The sequence below is a fragment of the Protomyctophum parallelum genome (assembly GCF_964188405.1).
Source record: "Protomyctophum parallelum genome assembly, chromosome: 1".
Taxonomy (NCBI): domain Eukaryota; kingdom Metazoa; phylum Chordata; class Actinopteri; order Myctophiformes; family Myctophidae; genus Protomyctophum; species Protomyctophum parallelum.
Genome location: NC_139697.1, coordinates 99,078,714 through 99,104,489, shown reverse-complemented (window position 1 = coordinate 99,104,489; position 25,776 = coordinate 99,078,714). Strand labels below are relative to the sequence as shown.

General features: G+C 45.0%; 1 protein-coding gene across 1 annotated transcript; it reads left to right on the top strand.

Moving 5' to 3' along the window:
• Positions 1–816: 816 nt before the first annotated feature.
• Positions 817–24,467, top strand: lipia (lipase, member Ia). Its single transcript, XM_083776562.1, has 11 exons — positions 817–909; positions 3,495–3,654; positions 5,130–5,340; positions 7,678–7,786; positions 13,468–13,569; positions 14,711–14,800; positions 16,531–16,698; positions 17,192–17,281; positions 19,963–20,071; positions 21,370–21,549; positions 23,634–24,467. The coding sequence occupies exons 1-11, from the start codon at positions 849–851 to the stop codon at positions 23,716–23,718; spliced, it is 1,365 nt and encodes a 454-aa protein (XP_083632688.1). The 5' UTR covers positions 817–848; the 3' UTR covers positions 23,719–24,467.
• Positions 24,468–25,776: the final 1,309 nt, after the last annotated feature.

Below are 25,776 nucleotides of genomic sequence, written 5' to 3'. Positions count from 1 at the left end.
AAAAGTATATATATATATATATATATATATATATTTTTTTTTAATGAACTGTCAAGCGGAAGCCACAACAGAAAAGTAATAGGACAGTTAATATGAAACTCTATGAGACATGTACCCACTGGTTTACGGTAAACCGTAAAAAAAGAAAAGTAACTAGCAAGTATCAAAGCCATCCAACAGGTCGGGTTAGAATCATATTGTCACACAGGAATGTTTCACCTGCCTGTGTCCTGGCCCGTCCCACGGCCAAGGGGCGTGTTTGTTTCTCCCTGTGTTTTAAAAGGGTGGATACTGGATATATAGGAGAGATACTGCCCTTCCCGCCTGCCTGTCTGTTTGTTCTCGGCTTCTGAATATAGTAGAGACACTGCCTGTCTCTGCTTACTGGATATAGTGGAGACACTGCCTGTCTGCCTTGCCTGTCTCTGCTTACTGGATATAGTGGAGACACTGCCTGTCTCTGCTTACTGGATATATTGGAGATACTGCCTGCCTGTTCTTTGCTTCCTAGACTCAATAGGTTACAGTTACAAACATGAGGATCAGGATCACTTTGGAACTTTGACACACTCCTGGAAAGTTAGGAAGGGGAGAAGAAAAAAACCACAAGCGTCTTACTGCAAAGGTGAGACATTGTATTAGGGCTGCAGTTACAGTATGTTGTTCCCTCTGTTTCTCTCATGTCTCTCTCTCTCTCTCTCTCTCTCTCTCTCTCTCTCTCTCTCTCTCTCTCTCTCTCTCTCTCTCTCTCTCTCATATAACATTTTGAGATTGAGTTTGATTCAAATAAGCGTCTCCTTTCTGTCTTGCAGATCAGTGCAGATCTTGGTCGCTGCTGCTCTGAAGTGATGTTCCTTTGCAAATGTCTGACAGCCCTCCTGCTGCTGTTAACTGTCCAGATATATGAAGGTATACTGCATGTCTGTCTGTCTGACACACACACACACACACACACACACACACACACACACACACACACACACACACACACACACACACACGCACGCGCTAAGCATGAAAGAAAACCGTAAATCAATTCTGAATAGTAAATGTTGTTTAATTATTAATTATCTAGGGCTATAGGCCTTATCTACATGGAATCATGTGTACACACACACACACACTCACACCACACGCATACAATACAGTAGATGTGGTGGAGCGACAATATTCCATGCAGTCGCACTCGGAAATTGATGACGATTACGGGTGTTTTCCCATCATCACGGTCCAATATTTACTGTAAAGATGCATGTGGTCATCTGTGTCCTTGGAAACATGTCTCACAAGGACAGACGTCACTGAGGTCAGCACCACGGCCGAGTCTGGCTTCTTCCACTATATTTGTCCTGTGTTAAAGTTAACCCCTCAACGACCTGTATGCTTCATCTTATGACAAACAGTCCTGTGTTAAAGTTAACCCCTCAACGACCTGTATGCTTCATCTTATGACAAACAGTCCTGTGTTAAAGTTAACCACTCAACGACCTGTATGCTTCATCTTATGGAAACAGTCCTGTGTTAAAGTTAACCACTCAACGACCTGTATGCTTCATCTTATGACAAACAGTCCTGTGTTAAAGTTAACCCCTCAACGACCTGTATGCTTCATCTTATGACAAACAGTCCTGTGTTAAAGTTAACCACTCAACGACCTGTATGCTTCATCTTATGGAAACAGTCCATCTACGAGGTCACGCAACGCGCGGCCTCGCAACGCACTTGTTGGCTATTTTTTACAAATTTTTCAAGATTTTGACATTTGGGGAATTTATTTGAATTAAAATTGTATGATACAGGCGTCATGTCGGCAAATGTTTCCGTGGCAAAGACTTTTACACACCATTATAATGTTATTATTTTGATCATGAGACCTAATTAGTAATTACTGAATGTCAAAGTCTCCAGGTTTTCTTCAGAAAAGGTACGACACTATGTAATGTAATGTAATGTATGGCACATTAGGCGTCCAACTAGTACTAGTGGGTTCTCAAATGTTTTATTTGCAAGGAAGGACCCCCTTAATTCTGAGAGTGTACAAATAGAACCAAATCCAGTTGGTTCTGTATTCGAACACTCTCAGAGTTACAGACCTGTTGTGGTCATTAAGGGCTATGCGTCTCTGGTCATATTCTAGTGTCTAGTCATTTTCTATGTCCTTGGCAACAATGGAATTTGGACAAACAACGCCCACCACAAGCCAGCATGACTCCCTCCCTGGCTTGACATGCTCTGCTCTGTTCAGGTTGAATGGTTACACTTACAGACATTATTTATTTGTTACAGAAATCCCGTAAGAGGCCACTTTTGAACAAAAATAGCAGATCTACAAGATCTCAACGCGTCGCGTTGAGATCTTGTAGATCAGCTATCTTCCCGGGCGCAACCCAGCACTCTTTATCTACTGGAGATGCGGTGTAGTAACGACATGGATTTCGAAAACAAATTTGTTCAACGCAAAATGATACGTTCCAAGTTCAGGAGACAATCGTAAAAAAATAAGCTATTTTCCTGAATGCTGCATGTCTTGCGGACCGGTATGGCATGGAAAGGAATGGCATTTGCATTTCCTCCACCATAGTAAATGCTGCATTGTTTTTTTTACAGACGGGTAAAAGGGCAGGGGCTGAAGCCCCCCGTTGATGTCTATGTGTGCACGCCCCTGCCCTCTTCCCTCCCTCCCTCCCTCCCTCCCTCCCTCCCTCCCTCCCTCCCTCCCTCCCTCCAGCCGCCTCCACACTCACAACCCAACGATGTCTCACGCTCACCCAGTGTTTCTCTCACTGCCCTTATTTCCAGACCATGAATGCAGCGTTAACTACTGTACGGTGAAAGAAATGCACAATGCCACTCCTTTCCTATACCATGCCGGAAGGCAGCATTCAGGAGAATTTGCTTTTTTTTCCCTGAACTTGAACACAGTATTTTGGCGTTGAACAAATTTGTTTAGTAATCCATGTCGTCACACCGCATCTCCACTAGCCCATTCTGACCTGAGATCAGATTCATACGAGGTTTCCGCCGGACACACACTGGTCTGATGAACCCATTCTGACCTGAGATCAGATTCAAAAAATGTCAGTCGCTCTTCGATTTAAAAAAAAATAGCAGACCTACAAGCTCGTATCGCGCCACTCGGTGGCGCGATATGAGCTTGTAGATCTGCTATTTTTAAATAGCTAAAGCATAACATGATGCTAACACGAAAATGGGTGCCCGGTCAGAATGGGCTAGATAAGGAGTGCTGGGTTGCGCCCCGAAAATAGCTGATCTACAAGCTCACGTACACATTTGAGTGAGGAGTCTGCTATTAACAACATGAGATAAAATAAGTAATTTTATTTATTTATTATTATAAATATTGTTCTCTGGTATCGGCTAACACAGAAATGGTGGTATCGGGATCGGAACGGGAACGGGACACCCCTAAAAAATACCAGAAAATAATTACAGTATTTGAGTAAACTGTAATTGGTTTCTTCCCCCCCATGCAGCCCAAACATGTGACACGTTCACGGACCTGAACTTGGGCCATGCGTTCCTGGGGACCACGCTGGATGTGAGGCTGCTGCTCTACACCCGGGCCAACGTGAGCTGTGGCCGCCTGCTGTCTCACTCCAACCTCTCTGCCGACCCCCACTTCAACGTCTCCAGGTTACACTCACTCTAACCCTAACCCTAACCCGCCTGCTGTCTCACTCCAACCTCTCGGCCGACCCCCACTTCAACGTCTCCAGGTTACACTCACTCTAACCCTAACCCTAACCCGCCTGCTGTCTCACTCCAACCTCTCTGCCGACCCCCACTTCAACGTCTCCAGGTTACACTCACTCTAACCCTAACCCTAACCCGCCTGCTGTCTCACTCCAACCTCTCTGCCGACCACCACTTCAACGTCTCCAGGTTACACTCACTCTAACCCTAACCCTAACCCTAACCCGCCTGCTGTCTCACTCCAACCTCTCGGCCAACCCCCACTTCAACGTCTCCAGGTTACACTCACTCTAACCCTAACCCTAACCCGCCTGCTGTCTCACTCCAACCTCTCGGCCGACCCCCACTTCAACGTCTCCAGGTTACACTCACTCTAACCCTAACCCTAACCCGCCTGCTGTCTCACTCCAACCTCTCTGCCGACCCCCACTTCAACGTCTCCAGGTTACACTCACTCTAACCCTAACCCGCCTGCTGTCTCACTCCAACCTCTCTGCCGACCCCCACTTCAACGTCTCCAGGTTACACTCACTCTAACCCTAACCCTAACCCTAACCCGCCTGCTGTCTCACTCCAACCCCTCGGCCAACCCCCACTTCAACGTCTCCAGGTTACACTCACTCTACCCCTAACCCTAACCCGCCTGCTGTCTCACTCCAACCCCTCGGCCAACCCCCACTTCAACGTCTCCAGGTTACACTCACTCTAACCCTAACCCTAACCCGCCTGCTGTCTCACTCCAACCCCTCGGCCGACCCCCACTTCAACGTCTCCAGGTTACACTCACTCTAACCCTAACCCTAACCCGCCTGCTGTCTCACTCCAACCCCTCGGCCGACCCCCACTTCAACGTCTCCAGGTTACAATGGCTTTCCGTTCGTTTTTTTTAGAGCGGGGTTTGCTGGTTTTTTTATTGGTTTTAATTTTTGTGACAACGCTTACTTTATTCGTTTTTTTTATTTGCTTTAGTGTTAGTGTTAGTTAGTTATTTTTTGTTTTTTTTTCTCCATACTTTGGTCAGTTGCAGGATTCAAAAAGTCAGTATTGTGTAATAAAAACTCAACAAAAGATGACATTTAAAAAAGTTACTGTTGGACAATTAACGCTTTAGTTACAGTGTGTTTTAACAGTGGGTGAGCATCGGGCAACACATCGCCTAATAGCTCGCTATCGAGCGAAAAGATTATTATTTTTTTGTCTTTTCGGGCCACTTTTCGACTATCGGCCGTTCGCCTGCTATAGGCGGCATAGTTGCCGGGTCCCATAGACAAATAATGTACTTCCGGAACATTTGTCAGTTATTTGTCCTGAATGGGTTTACTATTAATAACCTTGCCTCCTCTCCACCAGGCCCACCACGTTAGAATCTGATCTCAGGTCAGAATGGGTTAATAACCTTGCCTCCTCTCCACCAGGCCCACCACGTTCATCATCCACGGCTACCGTCCCAGCGGCTCTCCCCCCAACTGGCTGGGCAACCTGACGGAGCAGATTCTGGCCCGGCGGGACGGCAACGTTCTGGTGGTGGACTGGAACCGCGGCGCCGCCAACCTGGACTACCTGAAGGTGGTGAGGAACACACGGAGGGCCGCCGCCAACCTCACCGCCTTCGTCCAGAACATGCAGGTATAAACACAGGACAGGACGGGACAGGACAGGACAGGACAGGACAGGACAGGACAGGACAGGACAGGACAGGACAGGACAGGACAGGACAGGACAGAGACAGGACAGGACAGGACAGGACAGGACAGGACAGGACAGGACAGGAGTTTCAGGACAGGACAGGACAGGACAGGAGTTTCAGGACAGGACAGGACAGGACAGGACAGGACAGGAGTTTCAGGACAGGACAGGACAGGACAGGACAGGACAGGACAGGACAGGACAGGAGTTTCAGGACAGGACAGGACAGGACAGGAGTTTCAGGACAGGACAGGACAGAGACAGGACAGGACAGGACAGCCTGTGGTAGGGCTTTTAGTGATGTTTACTATAGTTGACTAGTTGTGGTTCCCAAAGTGGGGTCTTAATTTCAAGGACCCCCAGTTTTAACATGCATTAGTCTATATGGACCCCCATTCCTTTGTGACTGGAAGGTTGGTTGGTTAGATAGTTTCTGTAATCCCTGAGCCAGCTGAGACGATGTGCTCGGGGAACCTGCATGCATGCACCCTGGGCAAGACCTACGCTGAAAAGACTATCAGTGGAAGTTACGGGATTTTAGCGGAAGTATTGCCCAAGGAAATTGAAGTTGATGCTTTACAAATCAGTTTACATTCTCCGCGAATGAAACAAGTGTTGTGATTGGTCGGGAAAATATCGTATCCGGGGGAAATACATCTGACGGATATTCCTGAGAATACACCCGCCGATAGCTTCTCTGCCTTACGTTGTGACCAGGCTTTTCTTTTCGCAGATAAGTAAGCCTGGGACCGAGGCTAGCATGCATGGGGTTTATAAATGTCAACATAAACAAACCAGCCGTGGCTCTTCTCTTCTATGCATTTTTTGAGAGGCGCTATAGCCCCTCCTATATTCAGCTATTACTGTAGATGTCCGTCCTACACAAACATTACATTCCCATTGACAATTTAGAGAGAATTTGACATCATAGCGTCTGAGCAAATTGGCATAGTGTCGTATTTGACCTCATAATGATGTACAATGATAAGAGTGCTCCCTCACTTGACACGGGTGTGATTTTTCTATCACATACAGTTGGACAGGAATGTTAGGTATTTACAAATACACAGTATATCTGACGTCACCATGCATCATGCACTCCTGGTGCCACACTGGCACTGCACCTAGATTGTTCATTCTGATATGCTGGGCGAGTCTCCGATCTCTTAAAGTGTTTTATTTCCTTTCACACGCCTCACCCCGTGCAGGACTTCTTCCCAACAGTAAAGTAAACATACAGCTGAGCATTGCTCCACTTTGAAAGATGATTTATTGACTGACTGACTGACTGACTGGCTGGCTGGCTGACTGACTGGCTGGCTGGCTGGCTGACTGACTGGCTGGCTGACTGACTCTGCACTCACTCACTCACTCACTGACTGACTGAAGTATTTCTGGTGGCAGTGTAAATAGGTGTCTTGAGATCTATTAGCCACGTTAACCCAAGCCATCCCTATTTTGGGAAATGTCATTTTAGGCAAACGTTCTCAAGGTTTTTAGGCAAACTTTATCATGCTTCATTTATTTCATGCGCCGGCGTTACGCAGTGAATCAGGATGCCGTGCATGTTGTGAGCTTGTAGATTGGATAATGTTTGGCTGCATGGCGCTGTGATCAATGAGCCTGAAGCTGCATGGCGCTGTGATGGATGAGCCTGAAGCTGCATGGCGGTGTGATCAATGAGCCTGAAGCTGCATGGCGCTGTGATGGATGAGCCTGAAGCTGCATGGCGCTGTGATGGATGAGCCTGAAGCTGCATGGCGGTGTGATCAATGAGCCTGAAGCTGCATGGCGCTGTGATGGATGAGCCTGAAGCTGCATGGCGCTGTGATCAATGAGCCTGAAGCTGCATGGCGCTGTGATCAATGAGCCTGAAGCTGCATGGCGCTGTGATCAATGAGCCTGAAGCTGCATGGCGCTGTGATGGATGAGCCTGAAGCTGCATGGCGGTGTGATGGATGAGCCTGAAGCTGCATGGCGCTGTGATGGATGAGCCTGAAGCTGCATGGCGCTGTGATGGATGAGCCTGAAGCTGCATGGCGGTGTGATGGATGAGCCTGAAGCTGCATGGCGGTGTGATGGATGAGCCTGAAGCTGCATGGCGCTGTGATGGATGAGCCTGAAGCTGCATGGCGGTGTGATGGATGAGCCTGAAGCTGCATGGCGGTGTGATGGATGAGCCTGAAGCTGCATGGCGCTGTGATGGATGAGCCTGAAGCTCATAAGATTATTTGGAATAACAAACAAAAACATGTTGATTTGACCCTTTCCTTCCAGGCAGAAGGAGCATCTCTGAGCTCCATCCACCTGATTGGAGTGAGTCTCGGAGCTCACATATCAGGCTTTATAGGAGCCAGCCTGAACGGGACCATAGGAAGAATCACAGGTAGGCATACAGTACAGTACAGTACAGTACAGTACAGTACAGTACAGTACAGTACAGTACAGTACACTACACTACACTACACTACACTACACTACACTACAGTACAGTACAGTACAGTACAGTACAGTACTACACTACACTACAGCGTTGAATTCCATTCCAACCCCTCAGTCTTTGACTGAAACGTCACTGGTTAAACGTATTACTATATCGTTGCTGTCGGGCAGAAAGCTCTCATTTCCAGATTTGATATATTTTTTTGTCTTTTTTCGCAAATTAAAGCCCTTCTTGATCGTACTACACTAACTACAGCGTCACAGAAAAAGCATCAAAAGTGTCAAATCTGCTACTATTAGCTATTTTTTTTCAATTTGAATCCTGAAAAGTAAACGGTTTGGGACATGTTTCCACCCGACAGCGTCAATATGTTTATTGAGCAAGTGATGACAGACGTGTCTCCTCCACCATCACACACCTGTCAAGTGATGACAGACGTGTCTCCTCCACCATCACACACCTGTCAAGTGATGACAGACGTGTCTCCTCCACCATCACACACCTGTCAAGTGATGACAGACGTGTCTCCTCCACCATCACACACCTGTCAAGTGATGACAGACGTGTCTCCTCCACCATCACACACCTGTCAAGTGATGACAGACGTGTCTCCTCCACCATCACACACCTGTCAAGTGATGACAGACGTGTCTCCTCCACCATCACACACCTGTCAAGTGATGACAGACGTGTCTCCTCCACCATCACACACCTGTCAAGTGATGACAGACGTGTCTCCTCCACCATCACACACCTGTCAAGTGATGACAGACGTGTCTCCTCCACCATCACACACCTGTCAAGTGATGACAGACGTGTCTCCTCCACCATCACACACCTGTCAAGTGATGACAGACGTGTCTCCTCCACCATCACACACCTGTCAAGTGATGACAGACGTGTCTCCTCCACCATCACACACCTGTCAAGTGATGACAGACGTGTCTCCTCCACCATCACACACCTGTCAAGTGATGACAGACGTGTCTCCTCCACCATCACACACCTGTCAAGTGATGACAGACGTGTCTCCTCCACCATCACACACCTGTCAAGTGATGACAGACGTGTCTCCTCCACCATCACACACCTGTCAAGTGATGACAGACGTGTCTCCTCCACCATCACACACCTGTCAAGTGATGACAGACGTGTCTCCTCCACCATCACACACCTGTCGCAAAGACCACACCTTTGATTCATTGACTCCCATAGTTAACCCATTCTGACCTGAGATCAGATTCATACGAGGTTTCCGCCGGACACACGCTGGTCTGACGAACCCATTCTGACCTGAGATCAGATTATAAAAAATGTCAGTCGTTCTTCAATTTTTCAAAAAATAGCAGACCTACAAGCTCATATCGCGCCACTCGGTGGCGCGATATGAGCTTGTAGATCTGCTATTTTTCAATAGCTAAAGCATAACATGATGCTGACACCAAAATGGGTGCCCGTTCAGAATGGGTTAAATAAGGCTAAGAATGCATCATGGGCTTAGATATATATAGTTATGAGGTTTTTTTTATGTTGCAACACAACATAATACTAATACTGCACCAATGCATGGCCAGTATAGGTAGTTAGAGAGGCTTACAGCAGCATTGTTCAATGTCTTAATAATTCATAGTGAAACTGAAACGTATATGTATATAATGGACTGTCTGTATGTTGAAACACCTGGCATCTCCCTCACTGCTCACCTGCTCACATATCAGTGGTGGAAAATGTAGTCTTTTTGAGGGCTAGCCCCTCCTATATACGGCTTTTGACCCCACAATATTTGCCATTGACAATGAAAGGGGAAATTAGGTCAAATGTCCACCAAATATGACGTAAATTAAACATTAAACGCCATTGACAATAAAGGGAAAATTGACGTCATATGTAGACGAGCAAATCGGCGAACCAATCAATATTGTCGTCTTACAGCTTTTGAAGGGAATCAAACATTGTTTTAATATCTTGTCATTATTACATCATATACCATCATATATCATTATGATGTATAATTATAAGAGCCCCCCTCACTTCACACGGGTGTGATTATTATTTATTTTTTACTTAGGTAAAAGTATATCAATACGGCAATGTAGAAACACTGTTATAAGTAAAAGTCTAGGTAATACAAATTTACTTGAGTAAAAGTACAAAAGTGTTGCCATCACTGTATACTTAAATGAACTTAATGTATTGTTAAAAGTACCAAACGTTTTCAGGTATAAAAATCTTTAGAAAATAGCCGATAATACAAGCTCAAACATTGTGAGCTTGTAGATTTTGTAGATATTTTCGGCCGAAATGTATATAGGGCTGAAGTGGGTAATGTATGTTTTATAATAATCAAAATGATTTAAAAAAAAAAGTAACTAAAGTTTTCAAATAATTGTAGTGGAGTAAAAGTACAATATTTGCCTCTGAGATGTAGTAGATTTAGAACTAACATTATTGAAAATTGGAAATACTCCAGTAAAGTACAAAAACATTGTACAGTACTTGAAGGAAATGTAATTAGTTACTTTCCACCACTGTACACATGCCTTCCCACCAGTTCCCAGTTTCATATAGTATACAGCATAGCACACACAGTACTAGAGTACTAGCATGTACTCACTACACACAGTACTAGAGTACTAGCATGTACTCACTACACACAGTACTAGAGTACTAGCATGTACTCACTACACACAGTACTAGAGTACTAGCATGTACTCACTACACACAGTACTAGAGTACTATCATGTACTCACTACACACAGTACTAGAGTACTATCATGTACTCACTACACACAGTACTAGAGTACTAGCATGTACTCACTACACACAGTACTAGAGTACTAGCATGTACTCACTACACACAGTACTAGAGTACTAGCATGTAGGGGAGAGCCGCCAAGGATGTAACATTTTGCACGTTTCATTTTTTTACTCAGAGATCCGTTTATCTACACATGTAATATTTTCAGGCAACGGACCTACACATGTCTGCTACCATAAACCACTTCAAGTTATTTTTTTGATAAAACAGATCGGGAGTTATTAAACCGAACGTGGACGCTGTTTCAGTGTTACATTTGCTGCGCATATCGGATTAATTGTAACGACATGCATGATAAATGTAACAACGCTAAAAAACACCATTAAACATATCGTTTTCAGCTTAAAGCAATTATATTTCATTAAAGCAACTCCTTAGCATTGTTTTCATACCATGGATGTGATAAGAAAATGTATCAAAAATAAGGGAAATATTAAATAGTATCGTGTGTACCAGTTTGGGCTTTTTTTTTTTTTTTGGTCAGTTCAGTGGGGAAATACATTGATTAAACAAACGTTTGATTTATTGAGTTGTACAATGTTATACAACCCTAAACTAATTTTAGAATACACTACACAATACAATACAATTTTAGAACATATAATATTGGCCAATATGTCAAATATGTCAATATTACATATAATGGTATTTAATGGAAAGCGGACCATTTGTAACATGTTACAAATGGCCCACTTTTGCAAGTTGTTCTTTGCCGTTGCTTACAGACCAGAATGAACGTGAATTCCGTCTAAACACGATGCAAACTAATGAAGAACATAAGCATGAAGACATCCATGTGGATTTTTATTCACCAACATCAAAGAAAAAAATTGTAGCACACATATACTCCAGGTGTAAAATTATACGCCTTTTGAAAAAAGTCAGTTTTTCGCCAATAACTCCCCGTAGGATGAAGGTAAACACTTCAAACTTCCTGGGCACGTAGAGTACGTTGCTGTACACATACTGACGCGATGGCGTCATGGTGGCGTTGACCAATCAAGAGATAACGTCCATGTTACAACCGTGAAGCGTTACAATCGTGGCGGCTCTCCCCTACTCACTACACACAGTACTAGCATGTACTCACTACACACAGTACTAGAGTACTAGCATGTACTCACTACACACAGTACTAGAGTACTAGCATGTACTCACTATACACAGTACTAGAGTACTAGCATGTACTCACTACACACAGTACTAGAGTACTAGCATGTACTCACTACACACAGTACTAGAGTACTAGCATGTACTCACTACACACAGTACTAGCATGTACTCACTACACACAGTACTAGCATGTACTCACTACACACAGTACTAGCATGTACCCACTACACACAGTACTAGCATGTACTCACTACACACAGTACTAGCATGTACTCACTACACACAGTACTAGCATGTACTCACTACACACAGTACTAGCATGTACTCACTACACACAGTACTAGCATGTACTCACTACACACAGTACTAGCATGTACTCACTACACACAGTACTAGCATGTACTCACTACACACAGTACTAGAGTACTAGCATGTACTCACTACACACAGTACTAGCATGTACTCACTACACACAGTACTAGAGTACTAGCATGTACCCACTACACACAGTACTAGCATGTACTCACTACACACAGTACTAGCATGTACTCACTACACACAGTACTAGCATGTACTCACTACACACAGTACTAGCATGTACTCACTACACACAGTACTAGCATGTACTCACTACACACAGTACTAGCATGTACTCACTACACACAGTACTAGCATGTACTCACTACACACAGTACTAGCATGTACTCACTACACACAGTACTAGCATGTACTCACTACACACAGTACTAGAGTACTAGCATGTACTCACTACACACAGTACTAGCATGTACTCACTACACATGACTCACTTTGGCCGCTGCCTGTTGGGCGTGCTGCTGCTGTGGCTATGTTTTGCTATTCTTTGTGCTTTTAGCTGAGTGGGAGGAGAGCTGAGAGGCGCTCTGTGAATCAGAAAGTCCCCAGTTCTCCCCCGGCCCACCCCAGTTCTCCCCCGGCCCACCCCAGTTCTCCCCCGGCCCACCCCAGTTCTCCCCCGGCCCACCCCACCCCAGCCTATGTGTCAAAGTGTCCATGAGCCCTAGTTATCCCCTGGCCCACCCCAGCCCATGTGTCAAAGTGTCCATGAGGCCCTGGGCCGTGTCTCAAAAATATATAAAATAAAGGCGAAAGCCACAAAAAATAAGTGTTCTCCCCCGGCCCGCCCCAGTTCTCCCCCAGCCCACCCCAGTTCTCCCCCGGCCCACCCCAGCCTGTATGTGTCAAAAGTGTCCCTTTTGGGTGCATATCTTTAGTCCGACGTCCCAACAGTCGCTCCGACACGCAATAGTCCGACCCCCGACCCCAAACCAGTGTTGATTTCCTCGACGAAAACCAAGACGAAAATTGTCCGTCGACGAAAACTGACGAAAACTAAATGGGAACTAAATGAAAACTAAACAATGATGACTAAAACTAATACAAAATATATTGACAATTTTGTCAACAAACAAAAACTAGAATGTTAGGAAGGGACTAGTGGACAATAGATTTAGTATAAGTCATTTTAACTTGGTTGCATGCTGGAAATAGAAGATCTATTTGTCCGCGGCGTAAACGTCTTTAAGTAAATACCTTTTGAAAAGTCTATGAGGAAAATGAACGGGTCTCTCGAGGACGGCGGAACTCTATAGGTACGTATAGGACTAACGTATGCCCCCCCCCCCCCCCCCCCCCGACAATGTCAAACTTTCAGCCCTGGATCCCGCTGGGCCTCAGTTCACCGACACCAACCCAGAGGACCGCCTGGACCCCACGGACGCCCAGTTTGTGGACGTGGTCCACACCGACATGGACGGTAAGCTCTAGTTAGTAAACATCAGCTCCACTGACGCCCAGTTTGTGGACGTGGTACACACCGACATGGACGGTAAGCTCTAGTTAGTAAACATCAGCTCCACGGACGCCCAGTTTGTGGACGTGGTCCACACAGACATGGACGGTAAGCTCTAGTTAGTAAACATCAGCTCCACGGACGCCCAGTTTGTGGACGTGGTACACACCGACATGGACGGTAAGCTCTAGTTAGTAAACATCAGCTCCACGGACGCCCAGTTTGTGGACGTGGTCCACAAAGACATGGACGGTAAGCTGAGCTGAGACTAGTAACCACAATGCCATTGATCACGCCCCCAGGTCTTTAGTTTAAGTTAAGTAATAAGACCTGGTACTTAAGACACGCAAAATACAGCCCTCTGAGAGTGTAGAAATGGAACCAAATGGACCCGTTTATTTGTACCCTCTCAGAGTTACAGACCGATAAGGGTTGATTTGGTTCCTAATCCTAACTATCATTTAGCTGGGGACCCCCTGGAACTCCCTCAAGGACCCCACTTTGAGAACCACTGCCCTAAGCCTAAGGTACGCTAGCTGGTCAACAAAGTGTATACTATGGGGTTTCAGGGCGTATAGATACTGTTAACTTCTCATTGGGTGTTTTGTTGAACGGTGTGGCCTCTTAGGCCAAGCTGTCTATAGTCTAGTTTGTGGATATGTCCGCCCCCTCCAAAAACAGACCAATCACAGCTCGCGTCACTCACTGTGCGTGCGCATGAAGTCATAAAACCACCCGTGGCCATGAAAACCTGAAATGTCTGGTGGTGAAAGTCAAAGTGAAACTATGTGTGGAGAGCATGAAACTCTGAATGATTCATTCACTACCGTGCGCTTTGTTAAGTCTTTGTTTTTTTTTGGAAAAGCGATCCATAAATATGTCATGACAATGATGATGATGATGATGATGTTTTTTTTTGGGGGGGGGGGATCTACAAGCTCTAGCAGATCTACAAGCTCTCAACGCGTCGCAGCGCAACGCGTTGTGAGCTTGTAGATGTGCTATTTTCTTTATTTTTTGTCCAAAAGTATGCCCTCTTAACGTGATTTCAGCCCGGTAGTGGTGGTACGTTTACGGCGGTGTTAAACTGTGTGTCGTTCAACAGCGTTGGGCTTCAGGAAACCTCTGGGTCACGTAGACTTCTACCCCAACGGAGGAGCGGATCAGCCCGGCTGCCCCAGGACCATCTTCTCTGGTGAGATCATCGCTGAACTTTACTGGAAACGTGGAGGGAAAAGGCTCCTGTTAATATAGGAAAGGATGACATCACCACCGGTGCTGCCATTTAGTCAACCGTTTGTGTGCCTGACGGGGTGTTTACGGTTTAATGCTACGCCTCTTTGGGCGGGGTGCTTTGGGCGGGGTGCTGGGGAATTTAACCCAAATTTAGACCTGACCCCCATTTGAAAATATGTTGTCCCAGGGACTCCCCTCAGACGCAGGGTCTTTGAATTAGGAATTATTGAGAAAGAGAGCGTTAGCTACGACACTATAGTCGTCTGTTCAGTTGTGAATGACAAACATTCATGCATTTGATATTAATTACATTTGCTGCTGAAAACCAGCTTAGGCTATAGTTAATTTGGTGTGCTCACCACACTGCACAGACTGAGATAACAATGAGACCAAGAAGAATGCAGAAAGTAACTCTTGCCACTGAATAATAATGTTCATAATGGGGGTTGATGAATTACACTCGATACATTATGCACGTGATCATATTGCGGCCTTGATCAAAGACTGTCACCACTCTCTTTCAATGGGTCTAGAAGTTAAGTATTATTATTATTTATTTCATATTATTTTATGGAGGGATAGACAGTATAGCTAGGCTGACAGGAAATGGGGAGAGAGATAAAAGGCCATCGGGATTAGGAGTCGAACCCGCGGCACACTGCAGCCAGACTGGATTGCCAGCCAAGGTGCCTGGACCGAGTCACGGCCCAGGCCTAGAAGTTAACCTTTGACGTCCAAATGGATATTTTGAGCTAATTTGTCTAAAAGCGCCAAACTTTGCACAGATGTACAGTAGTAGCCCAGGCCTGAGGGCATGCTCTAATGCAGGGTTCCCCAATTAGCGGCCCGCGGGCCACCTGCGGCCCGCCGAGCGCCCCCTTGTGGCCCACGGAAGAATTATCTGGGGGTCCCAGATATAAATGCCATTAAATTGGGGTCAGTAGCCTATGCATGTCAAACTGGGGGTCCTTTTCAAATGGGGTCTTGCCCTGAACATTCATTTCAGGGCAAGACCTCGACCTCACGCGTGCCGACTCGGCCCCCGGCCTGGTACCGTAGTCAAAATATGGCCCTTGAGGAAGATTAATTGGGGAACCCTGCTCTAATAATTTAGCTAGGGGGTGCCCGACCCAGCGACCTTCAGGGTCGCCACAGTGGCCAAATCCATATGGACACCATTAACATTTTGGGTCAGTAGCCTATGCATGTCAAACTGGGGGTCCTTTTCAAATGGGGTCTTGCCCTGAACATTCATTTCAGGGCAAGACCTCGACCTCACGCGTGCCGACTCGGCCCCCGGCCTGGTACCGTAGTCAAAATATGGCCCTTGAGGAAGATTAATTGGGGAACCCTGCTCTAATAATTTAGCTAGGGGGTGCCCGACCCAGCGACCTTCAGGGTCGCCACAGTGGCCAAATCCATATGGACACCATTAACATTTTCTAAAAAAGAAAATCTTTTCATGATTCTGAATCCATTCTAAGCATTAGTTTTGCACACAAAAAACACTCCTTGGGCTAAATTCAGTCATAGCCACTTGGGCCATGTGTGCCCAAATGGTGATGCCGTTTTTCGTGCAAAACTGATGCTTGGAATTCGATGGATTCAGCGCGAAATATCCCTCCTGGCTCCTCCACTAGAATCAAGCCCAGTAACATAACAGTGTCTTCCTTCTCCTGCTGTGTTTAGGTTCAAAATACTTTAAATGTGACCACCAGAGATCTGTGTTCCTTTATCTGGACTCCATGAGCCGGACGCACGACATCACCGCCTACCCATGTGACACCTACAAAGACTTCCTGGACGGACGCTGTATGGATTGTGATCAGTTCGGCGATGGCGGGTGTCCTGTCTTCGGTACTTACAACACCCCATTTTATTAATTTTTTTAAACAGTTTCTGTATCAGTGGTTCTCAATATCTCATGTCAAGGACCCCACAAATTATATGCATTTGGCCGCCGACCCACATCTGAAAATGTTGTTCCAGGGGAAGCAAAGATTTGAGTTAAAAACGTTCTCTGAAAGAATATATTTTCACGATTTTTCAAAAATAGCAGATCTACAAGCTCGTAGCACGGCACTCGGTGCAGCACTATGAGCTTGTAGATCTGCTATTTTTCAATAGCTAAAGTATAATAATGATTCAAACACCAAAAGGGGTTCCCGCCCAGAAATAATATTCTCTTTTCAAATTGGATTAGTGGCATTATTGTTTGAGCCTGCTAGCAAAATATCATTTATTTTATTCTAATGAGTAAATCAAAGATGGCTTTTATCAAAACTGGAAATGTTTTTTTGTATTTTTTTTTTTTTACTGACAGAACTTTCTTTCATTATTTTATCTTCAGGTTATGACATCACACAGTGGAGAGACAAGCTGCTGAAACTGGGCCAGACAACCACTTTCTTTAGCACGAACAAACAGTCTCCATTTTGCAGTGAGTAATAACATTTGCACTAACATTTGCTCAAAGAATCATAAAACACGGGGCGTGATGTTGAGACTGTCCATTGTGCCAATAGATGGTGTGGGCTCACATGAGATTGCCTTGATGTTAAGAGTGGCATTAGGAGGTGTATTTCTTAATTAGGGTATGATGTCAATTTTGGGACACATCCTCAGTTAGGTCACATTCATACCAGAGAGCTTTCCTGCGATTAAAACTAATTCTGCTGCGCATTGTCAGAAAGTGCACTTCGTTTGGCAGGTGTGAAGGCTCATTCGAATCCTAATGCGTATCAAAGAACCGCATTATACTCCGAGCAAAAACGGGGGTTTCGCTTCGCTTCCAATCGCACTTGATTACGATTCGGTGCAGGTGTGAATGCAATCCGCAGTAAATAAAGGAAATGAAGCAAACAATGTGGCGGGTGAGGAGCTGAACACAGTTGGAGACGGAGAAGGCATATTTTACGCAGCGCAAAGATGTCCCGTTACTGTGGATAGACGTGGAATGAGGAGACTGAAGCCCTGATCGAAATGAGGACGAGTACATTAATCAATTGCTTAACCCATTCTGACCTGAGATCAGATTCATACGAGGTTTCCACCGGACACACACTGGTCTGATGAACCCATTCTGACCTGAGATCAGATTCTAAAAATGTCAGTCGCTCTTCGATTTTTCAAAAATAGCAGACCTACAAGCTCGTATCGCGCCACTCGGTGGCGCGATATGAGCTTGTAGATCTGCTATTTTTAAATAGCTAAAGCATGACATGATGCTGACACCAAAATGGGTGCCCGGTCAGAATGGGTTAAGAAAACACATAAACACTGCAGTGCAGTGTAATAGTATTATAGCCTACAGAATATTCTGTCTGTCTGTGCGTGCCGTAAACATGGAGTGCTGTCACTGTGTGGGGACTAGTGGGGACTGGAACTTTCATCTCAATAAACGTGTAAACATTTTGCGCTGCTGTCTGTTATATCAGTGCGCTCAGCGCTGTGCCTGCATGCCCAAAAGAACAGTGTGTGGCACTGTGGCTGCGTGCCTATAGTGAGAGAGAGAGGGGGGGGGGGGGTCCAGTCCCAGACGGCACGACACATGCACGTTATGAGTATAATTTTATCACAATAGATTTCACTGTGTTGTAGGCTAGGTTTATGAATGGAACACATTGATAAAGGTCCCCCCTGCTGCGTTTCCAATTGCTACGGATGACAGTGTGAAGGCAAACCGCAGCAAATTAAATATGCAAGAATCCCAAAATCTCCGCCCATACGCATGAGTCTACCGAAGTATTAGGTGAGAATGTGACCTTAGTGTGCCTTTGAATCAGCGGGTGTTTCGGCCTTCCAACACTATACACCCTCATCAAAGGTGGCCAGCTAAAGGGTGATCCCAATCATTGAGATTTGCCTCCCACGGGACTATGCAAGGCAGGGGCGTCCTCTTCCCTGAGTCAGCCATACAGCTTACCGCATACCTCATATGCCCTCATAGCCCCCAGGGGTTTGAATGGAGTTCTCAGATGTGTGTGTGTGTGTGTGTGTGTGTGTGGGGGGGGGGGGGGTCATGTTGGTACCTGTTGGTAACTACCAAAATGATATTGGGGAAAGAAAGGGGACAGGCCTGGCACCAAAACAACTCATGCAATATAACAATACAATCAATACAAAAACATGCATTGCCGGGGGGTTAACATACACAGATTAAACACCAATAGTCCCACAGTGCAGTCCCAACAATAAAGAAGAAACGGGCAGACAGGGCCTTGAACAAGGTTACCCTGCAACAGATGGAGAGAGAAAACAATTAAAACATTCCAGTACTCAACTCAAATCTATGGCTACACTACACTGCTACTGCCCTACAAACTAAAACAAAACAAAAAGGGTGAACTGAATACATACGACACATAGAATAGTTTTACCAGTATCTCCAGGTCTCTGCAGAGCACTTCATTTGATGGTGACTTCATTTGAACACTGAAATAAATAAGTAAATACATTTGAATGAAACAATGATGTTTACACAAATTAAAGTGCCAAAAACAATGGCCATGTGCTCAACAAACTAAGAAACAAAAGGGTAGCCTTAACACATGGGCATTATATGTTACATAAAGGTTGACATTTGGCCTACTATGATATCTCCTTCACCCTCTATTGAGAAAGGGGAATGCTATTTGCCTGAAGCAGAGTCAAATGTCTCTCTTCTGGGAGGAACTAGGGTTGTTAGCATCGCCCCTAAACCATGATCTGGCCCCTCGATTTTTTCCGCCGACCGCTCGGTCCGAAGGTTCTTATATTCTGTATTTTGTTTTACTGAGAATAAGGTTAGAAATAAGTTTAGCCATAGTTTTACTGAGGTTAAGGTTAAGATTAGGTTTAAACGTTTAAGCTTAATTTACTTAGGTTACTTTAGGAATACCGGGCCGCGCAGTTCCGCCGGCTGTACGCCCGGGGCGAGTTGTTTGGTATTCCTTTTACCACTGTACCACTAGTAATACATTCATTCAGTCTGTCTGTCTGTCTGTACCTCTCTCAATTTATCTCTCCTTCTGTGCGTGCCTGCTTGCATGTTGCTTGCGCGTGCATGTGTGTGCGCGCGTGTGTGTATATATAAATAAAACATGAATATAAATAAGTCCCTTATCTCTCCTACTCTCTTAGAAACAGCATATAAGCTGGACATAGTGATATGGAACCAGGAAGTGCGCTGGGGCTATATCACCGTTAAACTCCATGGTGGCGGAAAGGAGGCCCAGGCCACCATTAACCAGTAAGTAACCAGTGAAACCATTAACCCATATTAAACCATTAACCCATATTAAACCATTAACCCATACCATTAACCCATATTAAACCATTAACCCATATTAAGTCTTGAGGCCTGTAAGAGTTGCCGAGCGGTCAAGGCTCCAAGAATAGACGCAGTCCAAGAATGTACATATTTGGCCCAGGCCGTAGCGTAACGGTCTGGGCACCGGACTGGTAATCCAGTCGCAGTGTGCCGCGGGTTCGACTCCCGGACCCGACACGGCCTTTACTGCATGTCATCCCCCCATCTCTCTCCCGTTTCCTGTCAGCCTACTGTCTGTCCCTTCAAAAATCAATAAAAGGCGTAAGCCGCAAAAAATATCTTAAAAAAAAAAAAAAAAATGTACATATTTTGTTGCATTTATTTACCTCCATTTACCTGAACAGCCCATATGAGGGATTGTCACAGCCCGGGTCTGTCTGAGGCAAAACAAAATACTGCAAAAGTAATACTGGCCACAAGAATACACTTTCAAAAACCAAAAGTAAGAAATAAGCACTTGATAACTAACAAAGACAAAAACAACAAACCAAGAACTAAAGACACTGAAAACAGGCTATGCCTTCCCTGAAGACCCTGGCAGCTCTCCCTTGGCGTTGTCTCTTTGCTTTCTCAAGCCAACTGAGCAATCTCCCTTCAACATTTCCAACCACCCTTATATACCAGGTGAGACCCACCCACAATGATTAGCAATTGGACCATCTACTCAAACAAGGTAAAACACAACCCATGATATAGACTAACTATACAATTACACATTTCCTTAACAGTATTGTATTTCAAGGCATCAAATAAATCACAAAACAATTACAATAGAATTAGGCAACACAGATAAGGGTATATGATGCTACACATAGCCACACCTCCAAGGAGCTTGATGACCGTCAATGAATGGAAGCAGCTGTGCAGTGTGTGTTTGTCATGATCAGTTTTATATTGTGGAGTCTTCTAGTGTCTATAGGGCACGCGCGTTGCCACGTGACAAGGCCCATTTTTCAAAATGCCTTCTAAATCAGTAGTTCTTCTCACACTTTCAAGATTATTCTAAAATGTAACAATTTTATTTTAAATGAAATAAAAAATTGCATTATGTACATTAGCTACAAGCGGCACGCTTGTACATAATGTACAAGCATAAATGTACATCTGCCATTTTTGAATAGCCAACGCAACAATTTTAAATGTAATACATATTCTTTCCTGGTTGTGTCATCTCTGGTTTCATTAAAGCATATTAAAATATCTTCAATCCCAACCAGTAAAGCAGCCAAGTTCGAGAAGTTCAAAGAAACCAGGCTCCTGGCGCAGTTCGACAAGGACCTTCCGTTGGTGCAGAAGATCTCCGTCACGTATACCACTGGGAACGGCATCCTCAGGCCCAAATATAAGCTACGCGTTCTCAGACTGCGCCTCACACATCTACAACGCAAGGAGGACAGGTAAAATAAAAACTACACTTAACACGTTTTGTTTAACGGTAGACCTTTTTTTTTTTTTTTAAGATATTTTTTTGCGGCTTACGCCTTTTATTGGTTTTTTGAAGGGACAGACAGTAGGCTGACAGGAAACGGGAGAGAGAGATGGGGGGGGGGGGGGAAGACATGCAGTAAAGGCCGTGTCGGGCTCGGGAGTCGAACCCGTGGCACACTGCGACTGGATTACCAGTCGGGTGCCCAGACGGTTACGCCACCGCCTGGGCCTAACGGTAGACCTTTAACCAAACGGGCCTGCCCTGCATGCCCGGTGACCTTGTGGTTAAGACAGTGTCGGCCCTGCCCCTGAGATTGGGAGGTCGGGGGCCGGGGTTGGATCATACCGAAACACCTAAAAAGAGAATTGGATTGGGGGGTAAGTCCCTGTGACATACTAGTGTCATGTCCAGGGGCTGTGCTTGTACATCAAGCCACGGTACGTTACAGAAACTGGAGATATGTTTCTGCCCCGTGGGCCACATGGCTCGGAAAGGCTAAAGGCTCATACATAGTCTGGTTTTACGGTGGTGGGGTGACCACCGAACTACAACATGACGTCACGAGCCGCGGTGAAGAGCAAACCACCGCCACCGCTCCAGCCCTTCTCTCTGTTTTTACTCACCACCGCTCAACGTTATTTCAGCTCCGGTGGTCAGCTCACCACCGGAGCGGTGGTCACCTTACCACCGAAAATCCAGACTATGAATAGGCCTTTACTAGTCCGGCAGCCGACAGGCTTCTTTTGTTTAAAGTGGGAAATTTGGTATATAGGCTAGTCTTTTTATTGGCCTAAAATATTGTACATTCATGTATACTGAACAGGTGCTCTGACCACGATAGCCATGGGAAGATGTTTTGACACCGACTGGTGCACAATGCTCTGTTATAGACACATAATCACTGGGGTTCTCAAACCTTTTCATGTCAACGATCCTCAAATTGATGTTGATGTATTTGGCCGCAGAAGAATCGTGAAAATGTGTCGCAAATTTCGAGTATATTCTTTCAGAGCGAACGTTTTTAACTCAAATCTTTGCTTCTGGGGGGGGGGTCCATGGAACAACACATTTTCAGATGGGGGTCAAAATACATATAATTCTGGGGCTCCGTGACATGAAAAAGGATGAGAACCACTGACATAGAAACAGGTTTTTCAGAAAACATTTGTAGAATCGTTCCCAGGTCTAAATGGGTTAGCTACTTTTGCTGGAGTAAACCCTGTATGGGCACCTTTTAGCGCCACTGACACCGCTGTGGCAAGACGCAGGTCTACCACGTTTTAACCATTTTCACTAAGGCTAGACGTAGATATATTTAAAGACAGGCACACGCACACACACACACACACACACACACACACACACACACACACACCCTATCTCTCTTAAAGCCAACATTTGCATTTTGAAACCACTTGACATCATCCATTGTGTGCGCATGATGTCAACGAAGACATGCCCAACAAGAAAAACATGTTAAGCTACAGCATGTTTTGACACATTAAATATAACCGTAGGCATCGCATCGCATCAGAACATCCATTTGTGTGAAGAGGGAAGACCAATTTCTTCTTTACAAAACGCAATATTATAATTTATAATACACGAAAGCTTTAATATCCGTTTGTTTTTGTCCTGGGAGAGGGCCGGCCGGGGCTGCGGCATGATCAGCCCTACTTCCCTGGGATACGAAGTTGTAACTCTTGAGACTGTAATGTATGAATGTAACCAAATGCACCCGTAATGTTCATTTGATTACGAGTTAAATTAACATTCAGGATTGTGCCGAGGTGTATATTGTCTTATTGTATATTTATGTCTTTCATGCAGTTAATGTGACAATTTAGACATTATTATTTTCATCAAGCAAGCAAGGAACTAAACCCATAATAACCTGTAGAAAGGTTTAGTTGTGTGTTCATAGGTCTGATAGATCTGTGTACTTTCCTCTCTTATCTCTGTTTGAGAATTTACATGAAACAATAATATATAATACAATCTATTCATGGCTCTATGTGTGCGTGTGTGTGTGTGCGTGTGCGTACCATCCAGGCCTCTTTGCAGATATGACATTCTACTAGAGGAGAACAGAGAGGTTCTCTTCCGACCGATTCCCTGTGAAGATTCCAACTTCTGAGGCTAAATCAAATCAACAATTCAACATCCAATTCTTCGTTGTGCTAATTATTAATTCCTCCGCTGCACACGTTTCTGTGTCGTCACTGCCCCGTTGTGTCCTACACAAGTGAGGAGCCCCCACCAGGAGGTCGTCGTACAGTCTTCGTCCTACCTAGGATTACGTGCCAAATATCCTGCCCTGCCCGCCCGGTTTCCCTCCCCCGAACACTGGCCAATTAGCCCTTCGCCAAGTCCCTCCCCAACCCGTCCTTGTCCAATAGGCAGCGAGGACACATCAGGGCAAGCTGTCCTTCTCCAACATTGAGATGCATGTTAAATTTCTCCATATAAATAATGGGTCATTTCAGAAGCAGAACCTTCTAAATGTCTTCTAAATCCAGTCGGCCAGGCCTGCAGTATAGGCTATGCACTGGGGAAATGTGCATGCCATATTTCAATAAACTATAAATAACGAGGAAATGATAAATGAAATGATAGAGGGAGAAACAGTATCCAACAATCAACTTTAACGACCGTCCAACGGGAGTGGCTCAGTCGTGTATCTTTCCAGATGTTAAGCTGCGTATGTGTTCAACAACACAGCCAATGCAAAATAACACTCGACAGCTACGAGGTGACAAAAGCTTGTCCTGCATAGCAACGGTTGCTAGACTACTGTATTTGGATTGGACAATGACTTTTTGGGGTGGGGTTTAGTGAAGGGCTAATTGTGTTCGTGCAGACGCACGGTGGATTTGAACCCACGACCTCCGCACCTCTGTTTCGGCGCTGTAGTGCCGAAATGATTTCGGCTCGTCAGACATTTTCAGTAGCACCGAAGAGCCGACTTTAGGACGGTACCCCCCCCCCCCCCCCCCCCCCCCGAACCTCAAATGACGTCACATTGTAGGCTCTACAGCGCCGAACCGACTATTATTCGGCTCTAAAATAGGAGTATGAATCGGCCCTAACTTAGTGCAAGTGCACACATGTTCACTTGTACACTGAATTGACATATTGAATACAATTGTATTGAAATACAATGCAATTTGTTGTGGAATTGTTCGTCGTTTGATGCTCTTAATGGGAAACTTTGCCAATTTTTTATCTAAATCGCCTTGTTTTGATTTCAAGGATATCGTGTGCATAAAAAAATACCCTATGTGTATCTCATTGCATAATGGAATGTACTCCCGATGACGTGCGTAGAAGCCATAGGGTGATTTTATTTCCAAACCTATGATCTTCTCATGTCAGAATTGTGATTCAAAATCAGCTAAATTTAAATTTGTTTCATTTCTTACTGCACTTTATACTTTCTATATTCTGTGTTGTTGTTTTTTTTATTGTGCTGCAGATTTTATTTTATATAAATATATATATACATTTCTTTTTTTTAAAGAAATGCATAGCCTTGTTTTAATAGCTTTATAAATAGTTATTATTAATAACTAGAAATGCACTCTGTCAAGGTGACAACTTGCTATAGCCTGGCTAATAAGCCAGACCGAATCAGCCGTTGGCAAAAAAGAATTGCCTGCCGGCACACGACAGTGTGATTTGAGTCTGGGTTATTAGCCAGGCTAACAACTTGCGCCTTGCACACAAGTAGGCCAAAGTACATGGCCTAGGCCAAAGCACATGGCCTAGGCCAAAGTACATGGCCTAGGCCAAAGTACATGGCCTAGGCCAAAGTACATGGCCTAGGACAAAGTACATGGCCTAGGACAAAGTACATGGCCTAGGACAAAGTACATGGCCTAGGCCAAAGTACATGGCCTAGGCCAAAGTACATGGCCTAGGCCAAAGTACATGGCCTAGGCCAAAGTACATGGCCTAGGCCAAAGTACATGTCCTACTACTAGCAGAGTGCGCAAGTACTGCTACTAACTAATGTCTATTGCAAGTGCTGTTCTAAATAACGTCATTATCAACAGCCAATAAGGGACCACCATTCCTACCCCGACATACATACATACCTACATCCCCACCCATTCGATCACCAAACATACCTTAGTTACATCATGAAGAACGGTGGTCCCTTAATTACAGTACTTGCGCGCTCTTGCTTGCATGC